Source organism: Etheostoma spectabile, chromosome 11 (assembly GCF_008692095.1).
Source record: "Etheostoma spectabile isolate EspeVRDwgs_2016 chromosome 11, UIUC_Espe_1.0, whole genome shotgun sequence".
NCBI classification, from domain to species: Eukaryota; Metazoa; Chordata; class Actinopteri; order Perciformes; family Percidae; genus Etheostoma; species Etheostoma spectabile.
Window position 1 is genome coordinate 5,676,061 of NC_045743.1, and position 20,611 is coordinate 5,696,671.

At 40.0% G+C, this 20,611-nt stretch overlaps 1 protein-coding gene across 2 annotated transcripts; it reads left to right on the top strand.

Moving 5' to 3' along the window:
• Nucleotides 1-6,075: 6,075 nt before the first annotated feature.
• Nucleotides 6,076-20,507, top strand: appb (amyloid beta (A4) precursor protein b). Of its 2 annotated transcripts, XM_032529166.1 has the most exons (18): nt 6,076-6,312; nt 9,625-9,792; nt 9,911-10,040; nt 10,148-10,260; nt 11,741-11,931; nt 12,026-12,267; nt 12,419-12,586; nt 14,017-14,150; nt 14,297-14,371; nt 14,977-15,135; nt 15,426-15,554; nt 15,690-15,789; nt 16,766-16,833; nt 17,356-17,494; nt 17,743-17,796; nt 17,986-18,077; nt 18,167-18,313; nt 18,440-20,507. In XM_032529166.1, the coding sequence occupies exons 1-18, from the start codon at nt 6,253-6,255 to the stop codon at nt 18,539-18,541; spliced, it is 2,271 nt and encodes a 756-aa protein (XP_032385057.1). In that variant the 5' UTR covers nt 6,076-6,252; the 3' UTR covers nt 18,542-20,507. The 2 variants fall into 2 exon arrangements, with proteins under 2 accessions (XP_032385057.1, XP_032385058.1); XM_032529167.1 differs by lacking the exon at nt 12,419-12,586.
• The last annotated feature ends 104 nt before the right edge of the window (nt 20,508-20,611 follow it).

The following is a 20,611-nucleotide window of genomic DNA, read 5'->3' on the forward strand; positions in this document are numbered from 1 at the left end:
ATCATTAAAGAAGCTCATAAAGTTGTTACTACTAAGAGCTTTGGGAATACTTGGCTCAGTAGAGCTGTGACCTTCCGTTAGCCTGGCTACAGCGCTGAAAAAAAACCTGGGGTTGTTCCTATTTTCCTCTATTAATGACGAGTAGTACGCTTCTCTGGCATTACAGAGGGCCTTCCTATAAGTTTTAAGACTATCTTGCCAAATTAAACGAGAATTTTCCAGTTTGGTGGAATGCCAAATCTTCTTAAGTTTCCGTGATATTTGGTTCCGGGATATGAGTTTCAGTGTTATTCCATGGAGCTAACCGTCTTTGTTTTATTATCATCTTTTTTAGAGGGGCAACAGAGTCGAGTGTAATTCGCAGCAAGCTGCAGCACTATCAACAAATTGATCGATTTGGGAAGGACTGAAATATCAAGATGTCTATCAGACAGACATCTTGTAGAAGAACTGAGTCCAAAGTGCTACTGTTGTGGACAATCACGCCTTCCATATATCCAAACACATCTCTACATCCGTACATATCCCATACACACAAATTGTGTCCTCTTGATTGAAGGCCAACCAAGAGTGAAATGTCAACATCTATGATCTTCCTGGAATTGTTGCCAAAGCGTTGCCCAGGGACGTCCCTAGGATTTAAAGATGGGGGGCTTTGCCCCCAGGGTACTTGTAACTTGCGTTTGCAAAATCTTTACACTCACATCTTTTGTTACTGTATTAAAGCCACACTTACTTCAACAACCAGTCAAGGAACCAAGATGTTAACAAGTAAAAAGTGACAGACATATACCATTCTCTCACTTCTACTCTGTTCAACAAAAGTTACTGTGATGTCAGCTTTAAGACACATCAAAGCTACATGGGGGACTTTACTTGATAGACTTTGCTCCTGATGTGTGTCTGTAAGCAATGACTTAAATGCTATCTGACTGCTTGTGTAAATTTGTGATAAAGTCATAGCATACTATATCTAATTCCTCTCTTTTTAAGATAAGTTGTCCAAAGAATGCTATTTAATTACTGTAACTGCGCTGTGGATTGGTCCAGAGTGTCATTTCGCGGTGTAGTTTGGCTTGCATACAGTATAACCCAAGAACCAGAATTTGAAGGCCTACATTTAGGCTATCTAATTAATTGCAGCCAATGAATGTAGAAAGTTAAGTTAGTCAGAATATAGCTAGCATATACTGTATAAATGAATATAATGAAATAATTTAGTTAATAATTTTCTTACTGCCTAGACCGGCCAACAATGCTTATGGTTAGAAAACAAAACACACCACATTTCCTTAGACCTATTGACAACTACTGACCTCAGCACGCCAGCTCCCTCAGAATCAACTGCCCTGCCAATCTCCTGTTTCTCTTTCTCTCTGTTAAAATATCTTCGATTATCCATCTGCTCGATGAATTGAAGGATACACCTGTACAATAGCATTAACAGTGACCCAATGGCATTTAGTTTTCAGTGACAACAACATTCTATGGGGACTGATATTGTTTTAGAATACTATAGAGAGCTATATTATCTCATTACCATTGGCATATTATTGTTTTACATAGTAAACCAAAATATCCCCTTTCCTTTACCTCAAGAAAACGTAGCTAAAGCTCAGCACGTCATTAAAAACAACTTAGCCTACTATTTCAATCTGTATCACTGACTGTGCAATCAATTTTCCATGGGTGCTCCCATGAGCTAAGTACAGAGGGGAATAAGTACTATGTGTGATGAGGAGTAATCACACACGTGACTCTGAGTTCTTAAATGTACAAAGATGAGTATTCTACACAGTGTTCATTTTTTTATGTTTTAAAAAGAAGTACACACTGGTCTAATGAAACCTTTTTAAATTAAAGAATTGATACGTTTTAAATGTTTTAAAGAAATTGGTAAATATTGGCCTATCAGAAACCTTATTAATGAAAGAATTACTTTAATGTATAAAGAATTATCTTTAACTTTATGTTAAAAATTAGTGTATGCACACCGGTAACCATTTTAATTACGTAAATGTTACAACTAACCCCACACTATGGGGCAGGTTGTGACATTTCACCTAGCGCAACTCTCGGTGGAATTGTTGAAGAATGGTAGGTCTTACAAACCAACTTCCAGTGCACATTATCAAAATATGAATAGCAAAACTCGAATGGAAATATTTTAAAGTGTTACTTTGCCTTGCGCTCTCCTACGCCTGGCTAATGAAGCTTTATTTTGAGTTGCAGTTGTTGTTTAGGGTTTTTCCCTCACAAACACACAAACCAGACAGAACGAAGAAAAGGAGTAAATAAAAAGTTAGCTGCCTCTCTAAAGCCTAGAGGGTGAAAGAAATGGACACAGTGACGCCATAGACTTCAACGGAAACCAGCGGAAGTGAATTAGAAGCACTTTTCCTGTGATGGCTGAGTGTACTGTGTCGCCTCAAAAATACAATATACAGCAACTTTTACATTACATTTACGACATTCCTATGTTTCGGTCTATTCTTTTCTGTATTGGTCCAGTAATGATTTCTTTAATTTAATTTTGAACTGGATGATATTATGGCTCTGTTTGATGTCATTTTTCAGTCCCTTCCATGAGGTGACCCCACAAACTGACACACACATGCTTTTCACAGTAGTTCACACAAGAGGTTGTTTGAACATACATTGTCCACTTAAATGATAACCCCCGTCTCTTTTATTAAATATTGCACGTATGTTACATGGTAAATGAATTTCTTTAATTTTAAACATAAATTGAGCAGTTTTGAATGTAACAATGTCCATACATTTCAGCAAATGTGAATTAAAAAACACACGACAAGTGTGCTTGTAATTCCCTGTGTGATTTATTATGCTGATTGCTCTTTTTTGCAATGTGCAAATATTTTGTAAATTGCTTTTGTAGGTATTTCCCCAAACTTCCACACAATATAACATATATGGTAAAATAAGTGTGCAGTACAGAGTATGTAATGTATTTTGGTTAAATATGCTCCTGGCCATCTTCATGCACAGATATTTAATGTGGGGCTTCCAGCACAGTTTGTGGTCAAGTACAACACCCAGAAATTTACTTTCATAGACTCTTTCAATTGTTTAGTTAAGAATTACTATTTTAACATCTGCATTTATAGTATGATTTCCAAATATCAGGAATGTATTTATATCCAAGTTTAAAGACATCTTAATGAATCAAACCAGTTTTAATTTATTAATTTCACTAGTGACCATTACCAGCATTGGCTGCATGTTATCCCTGCAAAAAAAATATTTGTGTCAGTAAATTTTAGTCCATTAGATAATTTGATCATTTAAGTAAAGGATAAACAATTTTTGGCCTAAAACTGACCCCTCTGGAACGCCACAGGAAAGGAAAGGAAAGGCTATGGCTCACTGAGCGGTAATTACCATATGAACAATGTGGTTTCAATAGTTTTATCCAGTTAAATGCCACACCTCTAACTTGATCTGACTTGAATTAGGTTAAACTGAAACAAGGAATGTGGTGTATAAAATGTATGATGAAAATTGGCTAGCAATTTCGCCAAGCAAATACCAAGAAATAGGTTGTAGCAGTTCGTCTTTCAACAACACTTGCAAAATCCTGAGCTTGTATAGGTGCAACGACTTTTTATAGTACAAAATCGTAAAAGGAGATGCAGCCTTTCAACTGACCCTCCAATCTTCACACAGAAGCCCACTCCTCCGTTGACCTCCAGGGACACTGAGTGTCTGTGACCGGGACAGAATCGCAGCATTTATCCAATGACCGTTTAGTTTCAAAGCACTTGAAATGCCTAAATGAATGGCAGTCAATGGAACGCTAGCAGAAAGTGATGGCTTGTTAGCCTTAGAATTTTCCCATAGGAGGTACGATTTCCGGGTGCTCACTTACTCCCTTTCCCTAAATAAACATCAAAGTGCTATCGCCATCCACCTGCGGGGGGGCGTGGACATGAGGAAAGTCTAGTTTGGGCAGCTTTCCCAGTCGGGCCACAGGACGAACATAAGTCCAGTGTGGGGAAGAATACTTTCAAAACGCATTCCTTTACAGAATACATAATACATGCCCAAAAATGTCATTTGTAACGTATTTTGTTACATTACTCAATCTGATTATCGTATTCTGAATACTTGGTTTACTTCCACATTGAATTGCATTTTATAAGTGTAGGAATTCGGCCATAAAAATCCTGCTTACTTAACAGGCCTATTCTGGTGTGTTCTTCTGTTCCAACTGGCTGAATGTGTTAGGCCCAAGTCACCCTGAAAAAAGAGAAGAATTTACCAATTTACCAATTTTTTCTTTTCCGTTTCTTTATTTACTCGGCTGTTAACTTTTTTTTTCACTGAGCAATTAAGTGCATAGGTGTTGCAACTTATTGCCTCAAAATAAAAAGAACCAGAAGGAAACCAGCATTTTTCCTTACCCTTTTCCTGATTTTACAGGATATAAACACAAAAGGATGATATGAATCATTCCAAAAAAAAAGGCAAGATTGTTACAGCTGACTATATTCACAGTAATTTTCTTTCATTAAGAATGACACACTAATAACGGTCCATCAAAATAAAACAGAAACTCTGAATGTGATTATGGCAGAATACTGGAATGGGGCATTCTCTACTAATGAAAAGGGCTGCACATCTGCAATTATGAACTCTAGAACCAAGGAGTTTACTTTCCTTTGGGTATTTGCTGAGGTGCTGAGTTTTGCTTGTTTGATAGAAGTTGTAGTGGGCTAGGCACTTCGTTCACCACCATCATCTGACGCCAATTCCGCTCTTTGCAAGACACTGGAATGTTTCCTCTAAAATAAAGAAAGACAGAAAGAGCACAAAGTAATACATCTGAAATTGTTTTATGCTGGGAGTAAAGATGACTGTTGTAACTACAACATCCTAGGGGTGCTGAGGGTGACATTACACTTCACAGTAATCATTACACATACTCCTAATAATCATCTGTTTTAGGTGTAATGTGTGAAGTCTACTACCACCTAGATTCAACATACTATGTTACCACATCATGGCCAACATATTTCATACACAGGACTTGGCATGTAAGGAAGCATAAGACAGTAGCCTAACTGAAAACAGTAGGCCGTACGCTAAATGTAACTAACTGCACATTGAACTGCATAGTACAAAAACTGCACAGTTATATTTCGTTCTCCCTTATCTTTCTTTAATATAAAATACTGTATGAATTTCCAAGAAAGAAAGCACAGCTCTGTTGTGCCAGTTCCGGCTCCATCTCTACCTCTTCCGACGTCATTGTGACTGATCACGCAAAAAGATATTTTTGTTTTACGTTTACGTAAGCAACAAGACAACGTTTTTAAACATGACGCCGATGAGAATGAATGCGTCAATGCACTTCTGAAAATGCACTTCCAAATGCATCTCTGTCAGCACGTTTCAAACCAAACTGACGCCAATGGGTTACAGAGGAATGGACATATGTCTGGTTAACAGAGCTTTATTTCGAGTTGCAGTTGTTGTTTGTGGTGTTTTCCAGACAGAATGATGAAAAGGAATAAATAAAAAGTCTGCTGCCTCTCTAAACAGACGTTAAAGCGCACACAGTTCCGCTCATACAACCGACATCAGACTGCAGTAGCCCGCCGTCCACCTGCAGGGGGCGTTGACAGGTTTTCCAAAAACATATTGTATTTAATAATAACTAAAGGAACTAACTTACAATAATATATCAAAGCAGATCAGACTTTTTTTTCTACATTTCACCTTTTGTCGTCTCGATGTGCAATGTTTTACTTGAATATGTTGGTGTGTGTTTGTTATGTGAGGTTTAGTAGCCTAGACTAGGCTACAATGAAATTATACATTTATGAGATCATTAGGTCTATTGTTATTTAGTAGGCTATTTGGTCTGTGGTGCACACTATATACTGTCTCAACATCAATGTCAAATGAGGTTTGGTCATGAAAAAGTAACTGAAAATTACTAATTTTACTAATTTTAAATATAGCCAATTTTTTTCCGTATTGCAACAAATGACAAAAGCATTGTTAAATGATTGCATAAATCCCATCATCTCATTGTTAACACTTACAACCCCCCCCCGCCCAGACCAAACACATCCAGCCTCTCAGTCAGGAGCTAAACAGGGAGGGATCACAGGGATTCGGGACACTTCATCCGCTGTTGTCGAAACGTATCTCCACCTGCTTTGACATTTTTATTTTTAACGGAAAATTCGTGACCATAACGGGGCAGCTGGATACTGGGACGGCATGGGAGAGCTCACGGCGTTTCTGCTGTTACTGGTGGCGACCTTGACGCTTTCATCCGAGGTGAGTAACCTTACAACGGAGAAATGAGGCTGTGTGTGTCGGTGAGCCGCTCATCTGCGGGCCTGTAGCCACAGCTGCCATCAGGCCGACCACAGTGCCAACCACCGTGCCTAGCTAAAAAATACTAAATGACGCAATAAAAATAACGGTTAAAACGTGTAATAGTAGCTAGGTAACTTTAGGTTAGAACGTTCCACTGATGCCATTAAGGTTATTTACGTTAACAGTTAAAAAGCCTTTCTGCTACCGAAGAACATTGTACGAAGCACATTCTCTCTTTAATACAGAAAAACAAAATTTGTTTTCCCTGACGGTTTTGAAAATGTAGCTATGTGCCACCAATATTACAAGTTCATAGTGTTACGCACATTTATTGCGTAGCTAGAATTAGCAAACAAAATAATGTGAGTAATGCTACAAGGCCTAACGTTACCGTTAGATGTCAGTGATTGACAGCTTGTCCATGCCATATTAGACACATTTTGATTAGTCTAGGGGTGTTTCTGTTCGCAGTTTTCTATAATAACTCGTTAGTTGGTTCGTCGCTGTTATCCTTTTATGGGTAGTTTGATAGCTACGTTAAGTCACATAGGTAGCTAACTAGTGAAATGGATAGGGTCTATAGAGCTAATGCTAGAAAATGACACGGGATTGGCATGGCAACCGTGTGGCTAACATCTTGGTTTCAAAGAAACCCGTCAATACACCACTTAACGTTATAACATTACCTGACAAACACAACATGCCCCCTGACTCCGACGGATGTTTTTTTTTTTTTTTAGGAATGCTAATGTGCAGTGTTATTTGGTGCTGCTGCGGCCCACTGGGTCCAGTCCACCAGCGGTGCAGCTGCAGGATTGGGATATTGTTGAGGAGAATGGGGGAAAAAAAGGATGCAGCCTTTTTAGTTTGACACAGGCAAGATGGCGCCTGCAGTTTGCTGCTGCTGGTCGGTGCTGTGCAGGACCAGCGAAAAAGGCACACCGCTTAAATTCAGCTAGAAACAGGATGACCGACTTTACATTGCATTATGCAAATCATTCAATGCATATGACTGTTTTCACGTTACCATACTTCACTTAGGGGTGCAAGTCAGGAGTTTACCTATAGTGCAGACTCAATATAATAACACACGTGCTGTAGGTTCCCACTCAAACTAAACCCCCTTCGTGCTGCAGTGAAAATATCTTCAGCAGAATTCTGCAGGTCCCACTATTTGATGTAGAATTCAAGAACTTTGACATAACAAATGTCACCCTGTTGTTATGATTGTTTCGAGATACTATAGCTGTACTATTTGGGTGGGACTTTGAGTTATATTTTTGTGCTTCGGTGTTACAATAGGCTACTGTTCCTACTTTATTTCTTTGCTGTAACATTTTCCATAGGGTCGAATGATATATCTGGTCAGATTTGCTTTATAGGTAAATTTAATCAAGGCGTTTAATCATAGGCATTTAATCTAGTTACATGCACCCATTGTGTTTCAGTGTATTCCCTTTCTGTGCTGGATGCTGTTTAGCCTGCAGGCTGAGTCATGATTTAAAGAGTCACACAGGCCCTGCAGCCGCAATACCTAGACGTGATAACCTTTGTCATGGCCTGCTGCCACATTCCCGCACAGTCTCACAGGAGTGTTTTTGAGCTGTTTCTTTGATGAAAGACCAGGTCCAACTGGTTGTCTCAGTGTAATCCTAGACTAATAAGCACAGGAGAAATTTACTGGTAGCACATGACTTGCTATAACTGTGTATTGTGGCTTAGATGTGTATACAAGAAACATCATTTGAAGGACAGAAGCCAGTGGTATGTGGGATGGACCACTGCCCATGGATAAATATTTGGCTGGCAGGTGTTGGGAGTACTATTCTGAGTTGTCTTCTCATTCAGCACATCACATATTCTGTAACACACGTTCCTATAACACTTCCTCCAAGTTTTCAACTGGTCGTTGGTACATGCATCTACTGCTTACTGCTGCAGTTTGTATTTTTCTACGGTTTTGGTTCAAGCAGAATGAGCAAGATGGAGGTGCAATATGATGTTGTTATGTATCAAATAAATGATTCATAACAACAATGGGCTGATAAGGTGAGAAGAGAGTAGTTTCTACAGAAAGAAACTCACAGGAAGCTAAGGAACATTATGCAGATCTTCATAGGCAAACAAAGCATCAAGCCAAAATTAGTCATTTAAAGGCTGGCAACAGATGACTTTGTAAGTAGCCAGCTTGCAGCATCAGCCTTTCTGATGTCTGCCAGAAATATATAAGGCCCAGAAGGCAAAACACATTCTCACTCCAATTGTTTCCCCAAACATAAAGGAAGGAAAAACAATAAGTGCAGACAGCTATGTCCCATTGGACAGTAGAAGACCAAAGCCAGTTCCATTGTTTGTCACAGAATAAGAGTTTGTGGTGGCGGCACAAGTGGTATCTTTTTCTTTTCAATTTCAAAATAATTTACAGTTACAGCTGGGCGTCGCCACATAGCTAGCATGCGTTGATGTCTACCATGAGTTCACCTGGTGGATATACGGCAAAGCAAAAGTTTTACTGCAGTTACAGTAGTGAACAGAGAGGAAGGGGTCACAGGGCTAGTCATAGACAGGTCCAAATGTGCTTCACAATACAAGAGAAAGGGACAAAGAGCAAATCAATACACTGTGTGCAAGTCTCTTGACAATGAAATAAGATTCTACGTATTTTAAATAGAAAAAAATAGAAAATCAACATTTGGCGGTCAATGTTAAAATTGTGGCAAGCCGCCACAACTAAATCAATGTATAGGAAACCCTGCAAAAGAAAAGGTTGTTGGCACCTCATATTCCCTCACAGCTGGATTTTAATAGCCAGTGGTTTAATATGTTTCTCTATTTGTTGTTATGATGGGCAATATGGTCTTGTCCACACTCTCATTGCACTTTCTTTAATGTGGGAAATGAATAAAGTCTCATAAGACAGACTAACAACGGGCACATGTTCTGCCCTGTGGCTGTAATGATTAGCTCTCCGGCTTATGGGCTCATAGGGATGAAACAGCTTAGGCTTAAACCAGTAGTATTTTTTTATATAACAACCTAAATGTGCATTGATGTTATAGAGAAATTTAAAGAGGCCTTTGTCCTTATGATTCAATAATCCCAGTACTGCATGAAGAGACAGATGTACAGTATGTGCTGGATTGTATGTGAAAAGAGGTAAAATAAACTGAGGGGCTGAATATACATTACCTGCATCAGAAGATATTAATGGTTCATTTATACTTCATCAATTTGGTACCACATCTTCATTGTTTTACCTTGTCTGTCCAGGTGCCTGCTGATGACTCTGTGGGTTTGCTAACTGAGCCCCAGGTGGCCATGTTCTGCGGGAAGCTCAACATGCATATTAATGTGCAGAGTGGCAAATGGGAGTCGGACCCCTCCGGCACCAAGAGCTGCATCGGCACCAAGGAGGGCATCCTGCAGTACTGCCAAGAGGTATTTAAGACTGCTTCTAGACAGAGAAACCAAGGGACAGCGAGAGAGCAGGCAAGAAGACAGGAAGACAAAGCTTATGTACTACAAAAGAACATAAAACTCTCTCACTTTTCTCCAGGTGTACCCAGAGTTGCAAATCACAAATGTTGTGGAGGCCAACCAGCCCGTCAGCATCCAGAACTGGTGCAAGAAAGGCCGCAAGCAGTGCCGCAGTCACACTCACATTGTGGTGCCATACCGCTGTCTGGGTAACCAATTTTAATGAAATAGGTGTATACTACTGAGCATGTTTCTGGTTATGGTTGTAAATGGATATACTACTACAGTAATGAACAAAGGGGAATTTATGTTTCAGTTGGGGAGTTTGTGAGTGACGCCCTGCTCGTTCCTGACAAATGTAAGTTCCTGCACCAGGAGCGTATGGACCAGTGTGAGAGTCACCTGCACTGGCACACTGTAGCCAAAGAGGTGAGACAATATCACTGTATGAACTGTATGTTATGCTCCCTCTATCATTATATCTGCTAGGGGATTTTTCTTTCTACTTCTGTCTGGTCTTCTGTTGGCTGCTGCTGAATGACTCAGTACTTCCTAATTTCATCCTCCCTCCTTTCGTCTGTCAACCGCCTCCACCACTTTGTTCCAGTTTGTCGATGTTTCTTTCTGAGTGTTCATTCATGTTCAGTCATCCAAGATAATTTTTTAACCTCTAGTATAATTCTAATCGGTGCAGTAGAGATGAATTATGAGTGTGGGGCTGAGTTTCCGTGGTCCGGTAATTATCGGTCATTGACCAGAAAAAAAATGATGAGGGCCGAAAATTCTAATAGTTTCAGGTCCAACGGATTGGTGGAAATAATTGCCTTTTAGTGATACAGTTGTATGCTACTGAGGATGTTTCTGGCTATGGTTGTAAATGGATATACCAACTACGTGTAATGGTGGAAATAATTCCCTATACACAATTTGAATTGTGTTAAATAGGCTTCAGTGGTTTTCATACCTTTTTTCCTATTAAAACAATTAACAATCATGTTTTTTCCATTTAAAAAAATGACTGTAGACTGTAGTGCATATGTGAAAAAGAAAAAACACTACATGTCCTGTTCTCGCTCGGATTGAATGCAGGAATAGACTACAGTAGATTTACAAACGACGACAAGCAAGCAGGAAAGTCAAAGCCCAAGAAAAATATTGTGAATTACTTCTTAAAACCTAGCAGCTGCCGGTCTAACGTAAATTAAGCCAAGAAATTGCCAGCAAGGACGAGTCGGCACCAGCTACAGCCCCTCTCGTTAATGTCACAAACTAGGGGTGTGCATAAAAGTGATTCATATTCATATTGCGATTGAAGCTGTTAGGTCGGCACAATTAATCAAATTTTAATAACAATCACGTTATTGGCTTCCTGCGATCAAATTTGCGTGATTTTAAATGTGTCATTCCGTTCATAGAATTCTCTGTTTTTTTTGTGTTTTTTTTTACATGTGTTACATGACCCATTTCTTCTGTAAAGCTGTGTTTTGTCTTGGTCTTTGTCTCGTACTCTCTGCGCAGCCCCGCCCCCATTCACTCACACACGGTTTCCCAGCAACAGAGACAGCGGCCACAGCGCCCTTCCACACTTCTGACATTTGTCCACAGTTGTAATTAGTTTGTTTGTACTGTATTTCCTCTTCCTAGCAAATGGCCAATCTGCCTATTTTAATTCAGATAGGCACAATGCATTGCAGTGATTTAATTCTCTTGGCTTCTCTGCCTGTAGCAAGTAGCCCACATTTCCTAGCAGAAACACTGCTGTGGGGCTTCACTCCTTATCTCCAGTCACCAAGCTTCACCACAATAAATTATCATATCCTTATGAAATGATTGAATGTTGTGTGGTTTCATGTTGGCTGTCTATAGCGCTGTAGAAAGTCACCGTTAATGCCTGTTTCGAAAAATGTAGTCCTGTGGAGACCGTTCTATGAATCTCCATGACTACGGGATGCTGCTGCCATGTGGTATTGACCGTTTCCGAGGGGTGGAGTTTGTCTGCTGTCCGGCGGAGGCAGAGCGAGAGTCAGACAACACAGAGCTAGAAGGGGAGGAGTCAGACGTCTGGTGGGGCGGAGCTGAGACCGAATACTCTGACAACAGGTACCATCCATCGCACAAAGTCATCACATATTCATCTAGTCTGACGGACACACACTTGTTGAAACATAGACTGAACCAACGGCTCTCTTTGCAGCATGTCCCGCCCGGCAGACACCGAGCCAGTCACCGCTGAGGATGAGGAAGATGAGGATGAAGATGCGGAGACTTTTGAAAGGGATGAAAACGGAGATGGCAACGAAGAGGAAGATGATGATGAGGAGGAGGACGACGACGACAACATGACCAATGAACGGGATAGCGATGAACACAATGCTAACATTGCCATGACAACCACCACCACCACCACCACTGAATCAGTTGAGGAAGTCGTGCGAGGTAAGACATTGAGCAAATACAAACCTTTTTGTTTACATGTATTCATTTAGCGGTTGTTTTTCATTGTGTTTTGTTGACGTAACAAGCTCACATTTTGCATTCATTCTTATTTGATATTTCATTTGCGTTTGCCTGTGTGTACATATCTCAGCTGTTTGTTGGGCTCGTGCTGAGTCAGGCCCATGTCATGCCATGCTGGAGCGCTGGTACTTCGTGCCTGAGAAGGGCAGCTGTGTTCCCTTCTTGTTTGGGGGCTGTGGGGGCAACAGGAATAACTTTGGCTCAGAGGAGTACTGCCTAGCTGTCTGCGGCAGCTCGTGTAAGTCCCAGGATCGAAGCCGTCTAAACCCTGAAGTGTCCAAACAAGTCTGATTCCTGTCCTCAGACTGCTGCAGATTGTCTTTTTGTATCATTAACTTCCTCAACCCCTGCCTCTCACTGTCCTGAGTGTCTGATGACTCTTAACCACTCGGAGCACTGACAAGTGGATAAGGTTGCTCGTCTTCTAGTTTTGTGTTGAGTATTATAGTATTATTTTCTCAGCAAGATAAAAACATATCTTCTGATTTGAAAGGATAAGGTCATAAAATCCTCCATCTCCCTGGTATAACAGTTTTTGTATGTGTATCTTCACAGAAATCAAAGAAAATATTACAGAATCCATGAAACACGTCAGCCAGTAAAACAGTGTGGCTCATTGACGCCCTTTTAATAAGGGAGGCCAATGTCAGAGGGCTAAACTATATGAGGCTTCGACAACACAGACAAAACTTAATGGTTGGATGAATTCATTGTTGGCTTTGGTCTTTACTTGGGATTTGTTGACAATAAGATAAATATAGAATATCCCCAGCCATTTTACACAGAGTCAGTAGATTAGCTGACAATGTTTGAACCAAGTAGTGTCCCTTTTGGAAAGTAGCTATGTGACACACTAGTAGTTATTCACTTCAAAATCATTTAACCACATGTTTCATTATTTTCTAATCAATAACACTAACTGATAGAGCATATGGACGAGGCAGCGTAAATACTCAACCCTGAATGTCAGTGTGCGTCTGCATGCACTTCTACACACGTGTGTCTGCATGCCTTGCAGTTGCAAGGCAACTGTGTCTGCTGCTGCAGCTCCGTAGTAGAATGATCTGGCAGTTGTGGGTCTCTAACCAAGTCATAAATATGTCCTAACCCGCTGAGTGTTGCAGCATGTTGGACGACATACTGTGTGTCTGTGTGTCTCTGTGTGTGTGTGTGTGTGTGTGTGTGTGTGTGTGTCTGTGCGTGTGAGAGAGAATGGGGGAGGGTGTTGTTTAAGGTTAATGGGTTGATTTGCTGTTTCCACCCTTACACCAGTGATGCGGCGCCTGCCCTCATCCCGACTCAGCACTTTTCATCTTATCTCTAGGCTCCCACAATAAACAAATATGTACGCACAACACTTACTGGGAAACTAATCCACCTTTGTCCCTTGATAATCTTTGTGTCTTTAATACCATTATTTGTGTTTGTATTGAAACATATCGTATGTTTTAACACACTTTCTGCTGAATGTTAAATTTCATTGATGTCTGTGTGGCTGAAACCCTGTGTTATGTTGCCTCAGTAGACTGCATCGTGTGTTTCAGATCTGTTTTAAGCTTCTTTTTCTTTATTTACCTTTCATGCATCCTTTTCACTTGTTCTCTTATAACCCTCTGAGTGTTTTCCCCCCATGCCCTGTGTTTGATTCCTGCCTCTGTTCTTCTCCAGTGCCCACCATGGCCCCTAGTCCTCCAGACGCCGTGGATCAATACCTTGAATCTCCCGGCGACGACAATGAACACTCTGACTTCCAGAAGGCCAAGGAAAGCCTGGAGGCCAAACACCGGGAAAAGATGTCCCAGGTATTTTTACGTGTAAAGGTTAACATCCAAAACATTTCTGTCTGGAAATATAGCCCTATCAAGGTGTCCAAATGTCTAACGAGACAAAGCCGGAATCTGGCGGTCTGTAATGCTTTTGTCCTTGACGTCACACTCTTTATGTCCAGGTGATGAGGGAGTGGGAAGAGGCAGAGAGGCAGACCAAGAACCTTCCTCGCGCTGACAAGAAGGCTGTCATCCAGGTAGGACACACCTCACAGCTTATTTCTGTAAATTGTATACCATGATTTTTTAGTTCATTATCTTCAGCCAATTTAGCCAAAACACACGTATTACTCCGTAATCAGTTTTCATTGGATACATTTATGTATGAAGGTGTGTCATCAAAAATACAAAAAGAGGGATTTTTGATATAGAAACACTCAAAAATTAGTTTTTTTTGCCATATAGTCAACTGAAATTGAACGATGGATACGGGATAGCTTTTTTATTTTATGGTAATTTTAATATCTGTTATTGACTTGATCACCACAAAAACAAGATTCAAGTTTAAAAGAAAAAAACTGCTTTTTTAATTTCTGATCACATTTCAAAAGAAAAACTGTAAAAAAGTACTATTTATGTAAGAACATGTGCAGCCCACAGAGTGTGGTAAAGGATTCTAATAAAACTATAACCATAACTGTTGGTATTCATAATCAAATATAGATCAGTGTGTGTATGTATGCATATGTGTGTGTGGTGTGTGTGTATATATATATATATATATTATATATATATATATATATATATATATATATATATATATATATAAAAAATTGGTATTGTAAATATACCATATTTGCAGCACTTCCAGGAGAAGGTGGAGGCTCTAGAGTGGGAGGCAGCAGGAGAGAGGCAGCAGCTGGTGGAAACACACATGGCCCGGGTGGAAGCTCTGCTCAACAGCCGCCGACGCCTGGCTCTGGAAAATTACCTCAGTTCCCTACAGGCAAACCCTCCACAGGTACGCACGCACGCGCACACACACACACACACACACACACACACACACACACACACACACACACACACACACACACACACACACACACACACACACACACAGAACTGAAATAATGGGTGTGTTCACAGTCAATGGAAGAGTTTTGAGAGTAACAATATCTGTTTCAGTACATTTCCCATATGAACCAATTTATTGTCTGGCAGGAAATATAATGAAGGGTATATAGAAAATAAGCAGGACTTCATATATGTTTTCATAATTGCTTTCCCATACAACACTGCCACCTCCAGGCTCGTCAGGTGTTGAGCCTGCTGAAGAAGTACGTCCGTGCAGAGCAGAAGGACAGGCAGCACACACTGAAACATTACGAGCATGTCCGCACGGTCGATCCCAAAAAGGCTACACAGATCCGACCTCAGGTACTCCACCCTAAAATGCGTGTGTTGTTAAATTCTCAGCATGGTCTAAAATAAAATGATACATTCTTGCAGGTTTTAAGAAATTACAATTTCACAATTAAACTGGAACTTCTTTACTTTCTTCTGAACTTTTAGGTTTTGACCCACCTACGCGTGATCGTCGAGAGGATGAATCAGTCCGTCGGTCTGCTCTACAAAGTGCCCAGTGTGGCGAATGAGATCCAAAACCAAGTCGGTGAGTTACGGCTTTAATATTTCTTGTCTGATGTTGTTTTACAAGATTACAGCTTATAAAAAAATACTATTTAAAAATCATTTCTCCTTAAAAGGGATCGCCTATAAACAAAATGCACTAAAAGTAGTATTTTTGTGTAATAGAAATCTTCACATCAAAAAGCAGTTCCCTTCATTATAATTTCTATTTTCTTGAATGCAAATTACTAGATCCCTGCGTCCCCTACATACTGAACGGCGCTGAGCAAACGGGGACGAGGAACAACTGGATATACTCTCATCCTATTCCTCATCTGAATGCATGTTTGATAACATTAGGTCAGAGACCAACAGAACTGATACACAGAGAAGATAAAGGAATAATTTATGACCATTTTTCCAAAACCACTACTCTTTGTTTATTACTTTTTTGTTTATGTTTTTATAAGATAACCACAATTTTAAGTTGCTGTCAGTATTAGAGGTAAAACAGTGAGTTAATTTATTGATTAATAAATCAACAGAAAATTAATTTACAATTAAACACCAAATGAGTAATTCATTAATTGGGCACAATATGATCAGCAGAATAAGTGAAAATAAATGTGAAAATATAAGATTGAAAAAAATAAATAAAAATTTAAATAATGGTTGGTTGCAGCCCTTGCCAGTATGCTGATTTGTTGTGTTGTGTTCATTTTAAAGAAAGATGAGCTCAATTATTAGAATTATCAGATTAACCAACCTAAATATTACCACCAGCCTTAACATACAGACTTCATTAAGTAGCCCCACCCATGCGCCACACAACCCCTAGTACTGCTGAGTGAGGATGAAAACCAGTTTAACAGCATGAAGTCCAGTGATGGATGTTGTGCTGATAACACAGCATCTGTACTGTTAGTATATCTCAGTAATCAGGACACTGGACAGACACACCATCTATCATCATGTTGTATCTCCCTCTCTCACACTCTCGTTCTCCTTTTTCTTTCTAGCTGTGATAATGCAGAGAGTTCAATCTGAGCTGTCTCAGCAAGTCTCTTCCCTGCAGAGCGATGGGCGGGTGAGTCGAGTAGCACCCACTCAAAGATGTATGACGTCTACACTGTATAAACTGCACCGTCTCTCTGAATAGAATCACCTCTGCCCTATGTGGAACGAGAAAGAGTCACACACAAAGTGGCCATGTGCACAAAGAAACTTGGATGTAGTCTTGCAGAAAGTAACAAAAGGCAGAAAAAGACTGTTTAAAAAGGCTCAGCTGATCACAGACAGTGGCGACTGTAATCGAGTACAGTAAATGAATAGGACAGTTCCATCTTAAAAAACATGATCTCCCAGGAATATACTGTATCTAAAAGGCAAAAAAGATTTGTTAGATCACAGTTGTAGAGATGATTAATTTTCCGCTTTGTGTATTGACCATATTGGGCACATTTGGCACATCAGCAAGTTGAAATCCTGTGGGTGTGAGACATTTCACCTTTTAGCAGTCATCGGGAGTAGGTGACATTTTCAAAGTAAGTTTTCCCCACAGTCCCGCCCCGTTATGTCCATATTTATTAATGTTCCTCCGTGTTTGCAGGTGGACGGCAGGGTGAGTTACGGTAACGACGCGCTGATGCCTGATCAGGCCTACAGCTCTGCTCCTATGTACCCTGGCCTGGACGGACAGGGCTCCATCCATCCTGAGAGCTTCAACCAGCCCAACACAGACAACCACGGTCACTCTCACTCACACTCACTCACACTCACTCACTCACACACACACACACACACACACACACACCACACACACACACACACACACACACACACACACACACACACCACACACACACACACACACACACTAGTTTGAAATTCATAAAATGAGAATTAATAATGATAGGAGCTCAATGAAATCACCATTCAATTACACTTTGCAATTTGACATTAAAGCAGCCTTTTCATTTGAATGATCTTTCTGCAGTTGAGCCTGTTGATGCGCGTCCATTTCCGGATAGGGGACTCCCCACACGACCTGGTGAGTGTATGTTTGTGTGTATTTCTGAGTCCAGTATGGCTGCGAGGAAGTGCTTCACACATGTCTGGAGGATTAATCAGTAGTATCTTGGGTCATGTCTGCATTTAATGCATGTAATATTAGCATAATCCTATTTCACTACTAATTGTCTATTTTCATTAAACGCTCTGTTTGTGTATTTTGTTTCAGTATCTGCCCTAAAGCCAGAGGAGATGCCAAAAGTGCGGACGGAGACTGAAGAGGAGCAAAGTGTTGGTTATGAAGTTTACCCTCAAAAACTGGTATAAAAACACATCAAGTCATTTCTTTTTTGGTGCAGGGGTGTCTGCACTTTGTGCACATATATAGTTTTGTTTTCTTTTAATGACAGGTGTTTTTCGCTGAGGATGTGGGGTCCAATAAAGGGGCCATTATTGGACTTATGGTTGGAGGGGTTGTCATAGCAACTGTCATTGTCATTACCTTGGTGATGCTGAGGAAGAAACAATACACTTCCATTCATCACGGTGTAATCGAGGTAAAGAGAGACCCTTTTAAATAAATTGTTTTGTGTGTGAAATGCAGCCAGTGTGTTATTTGTTTGTCATTTGTTGTCTATTAAATATGTTTTTTTGCTTCACCAACCCCCTTTATGGGTTGGTAGGTGGATGCGGCAGTGACACCAGAGGAGCGTCATCTGGCCAAGATGCAGCAGAACGGTTACGAGAATCCCACCTACAAATTTTTCGAGCAGATGCAGAACTAAAGAACTGCTCAACATTTTCTCAACATTTCCTCCGGACATAGCCCCACACTGTCAATCGTAGGTTCTGTTCCATTTTTGGTCCCTTGCCCTCCGCCCCTACACCATCACTTTCTTGCCATGTTAAAGGCAAAGGTGTGAAGAGTAATGCCAGGGCTGATTTTTATCTTGTTTTGTTAAGTTAAGAAAAGATCCATGAAATCTTTGTCTCAGTCAGGGGTTTGGGCCAAAGGAAAATGACATGGAACAAAGCCTTGTTAATCCCAGATCCATCGATTGTAAAGAGCCACTTGAGCTTATATTTACCTGCCATTAATCAGACAAGGGTACCCTGTTTCACCTGCACTTTTCAGCCAATCTCAACAAAAATGTCAGTTTTTACTGAAAAACCCTCTTGACAATTTATATCAAGTATCTCCAAGCAGTTTAATTCCCAGTCTCTCCCTCATCACCCCAACTGTTCCATTTTCCTCCAACTGCTCCACTCACCCCCCTCTCCGATGACAGCTGTGCTGTGTTTGATGACATAACAGCTCTTAGAGCTGGCAATGGCAGGAGGGGCTCCTCCTCGCACAATTAAAGCCCAACTGTTTCAGGTTTGTTTTTCAAAAAAGGAGAAAAAAAAAATGCAGAAAAATTAAAAATCAACATATGTAAAAGTTGAAGAATATTGAATGTTTTGTTTTCTGATTTTTTTTTTTTTTTAATGTGAATATATTAAGATGGAGATCAGCTGTAAGTATGTGTAGTGCATGGCAATATTGATGACGAATACAGTATACTGTATGTTGAGGTCCTCAGGAGCGGTCCTCTTACTAGATATTTTAGCAGGATTGTACATTTCTAATGTCTTCTTTGTGATCTTGTGATATGAAGAAGAGAGTATTCAGAACCCAGTCTGCTTTGTCACACAGACTTGCTTTAACTGAATCTTGGCTCGTTACGCTCATCTCCATGCTTCACTGTTGTTAGCTGCATGGGCAAAATGCTCTTTATGTACAGTAATATATGAAGTGTAATAGTATCCGAAAGGAAGACAATTTTGTTACTGTTTGCGTTCTATGCACTCTGTATTGGAAGTCTGATTATAATCACCAAATGTTATTGCTGTTGAGTCCCTAATGCCAGTTCACCCTGTCGCTGCACAATGGGTTTTTGTTAAAATGAGGAGGTCAAACTTTAGAAAGGATGTTTTCTGAAAGTGTATCATTCCAGATTTATCATTCCACTCTCTTTTGATTGTAAATATTTGAAAGATCAAAATCCAACTTGTTTGTATTCCTCCGTCTTTCCTTCTTAGCCTCATTTGTCCTGTTTACCCTCAGTTTTTGGCCGTGTCAGCAATATTGTACAGCAGTATTTGTTTAAAAGACAGGACTTGTTTGGCCCACAAAGATCAAACGTTTTCTCCTCTTCACACACATTCCTTCACAAGATCTCCAGTCTACTCTATTTTTCTACATATCCGGTCTATACATGTGCAGTGCTTTTGTTTGTCCTGTGGCAGATATTTCTTTGCCATATTTGTTTTCAGGACCCTTAACAGTCCTCATGAACCGTTGAATAAAGCCCATCAGCACTGGCAGGATGACCATATTGTACATCAGCATAGAGATACATTTCCCTTTCCCTTAACTAAGTTATTAACGCCACCCCAGTAAACATGAATGTGACATGCATATTGTGCTTTTATACCATAGAAATACAACATATATCACCTCTCTACACATTATGTCCACTTGTGTACAGACACACTAATTGAAGCTTTCAATCAGGTCAATGTTTAAAATTTGTATTGATGCGCACTCTGGGTGTCTTTGGAGTCTTGTGTTTAAAAACAAAAACAAACAATGCGTTTTTCCCCTTTCTTTCATTGATTCAGTGACTTTCTGTAGTTACATGAACCATTTGCTTAGAGTAAGAAAAAGCTTTCTACACTCACTATACCATGAATAAAATTTTGAATGTACTTAACTTTCTGACTTTCTTGTTTGTCATTTTGAATCTTTCTATGATTTTATACAGGATTATAAATATTACTTTTTAAAGCTTGAAGAAGACTGAATCACAAAC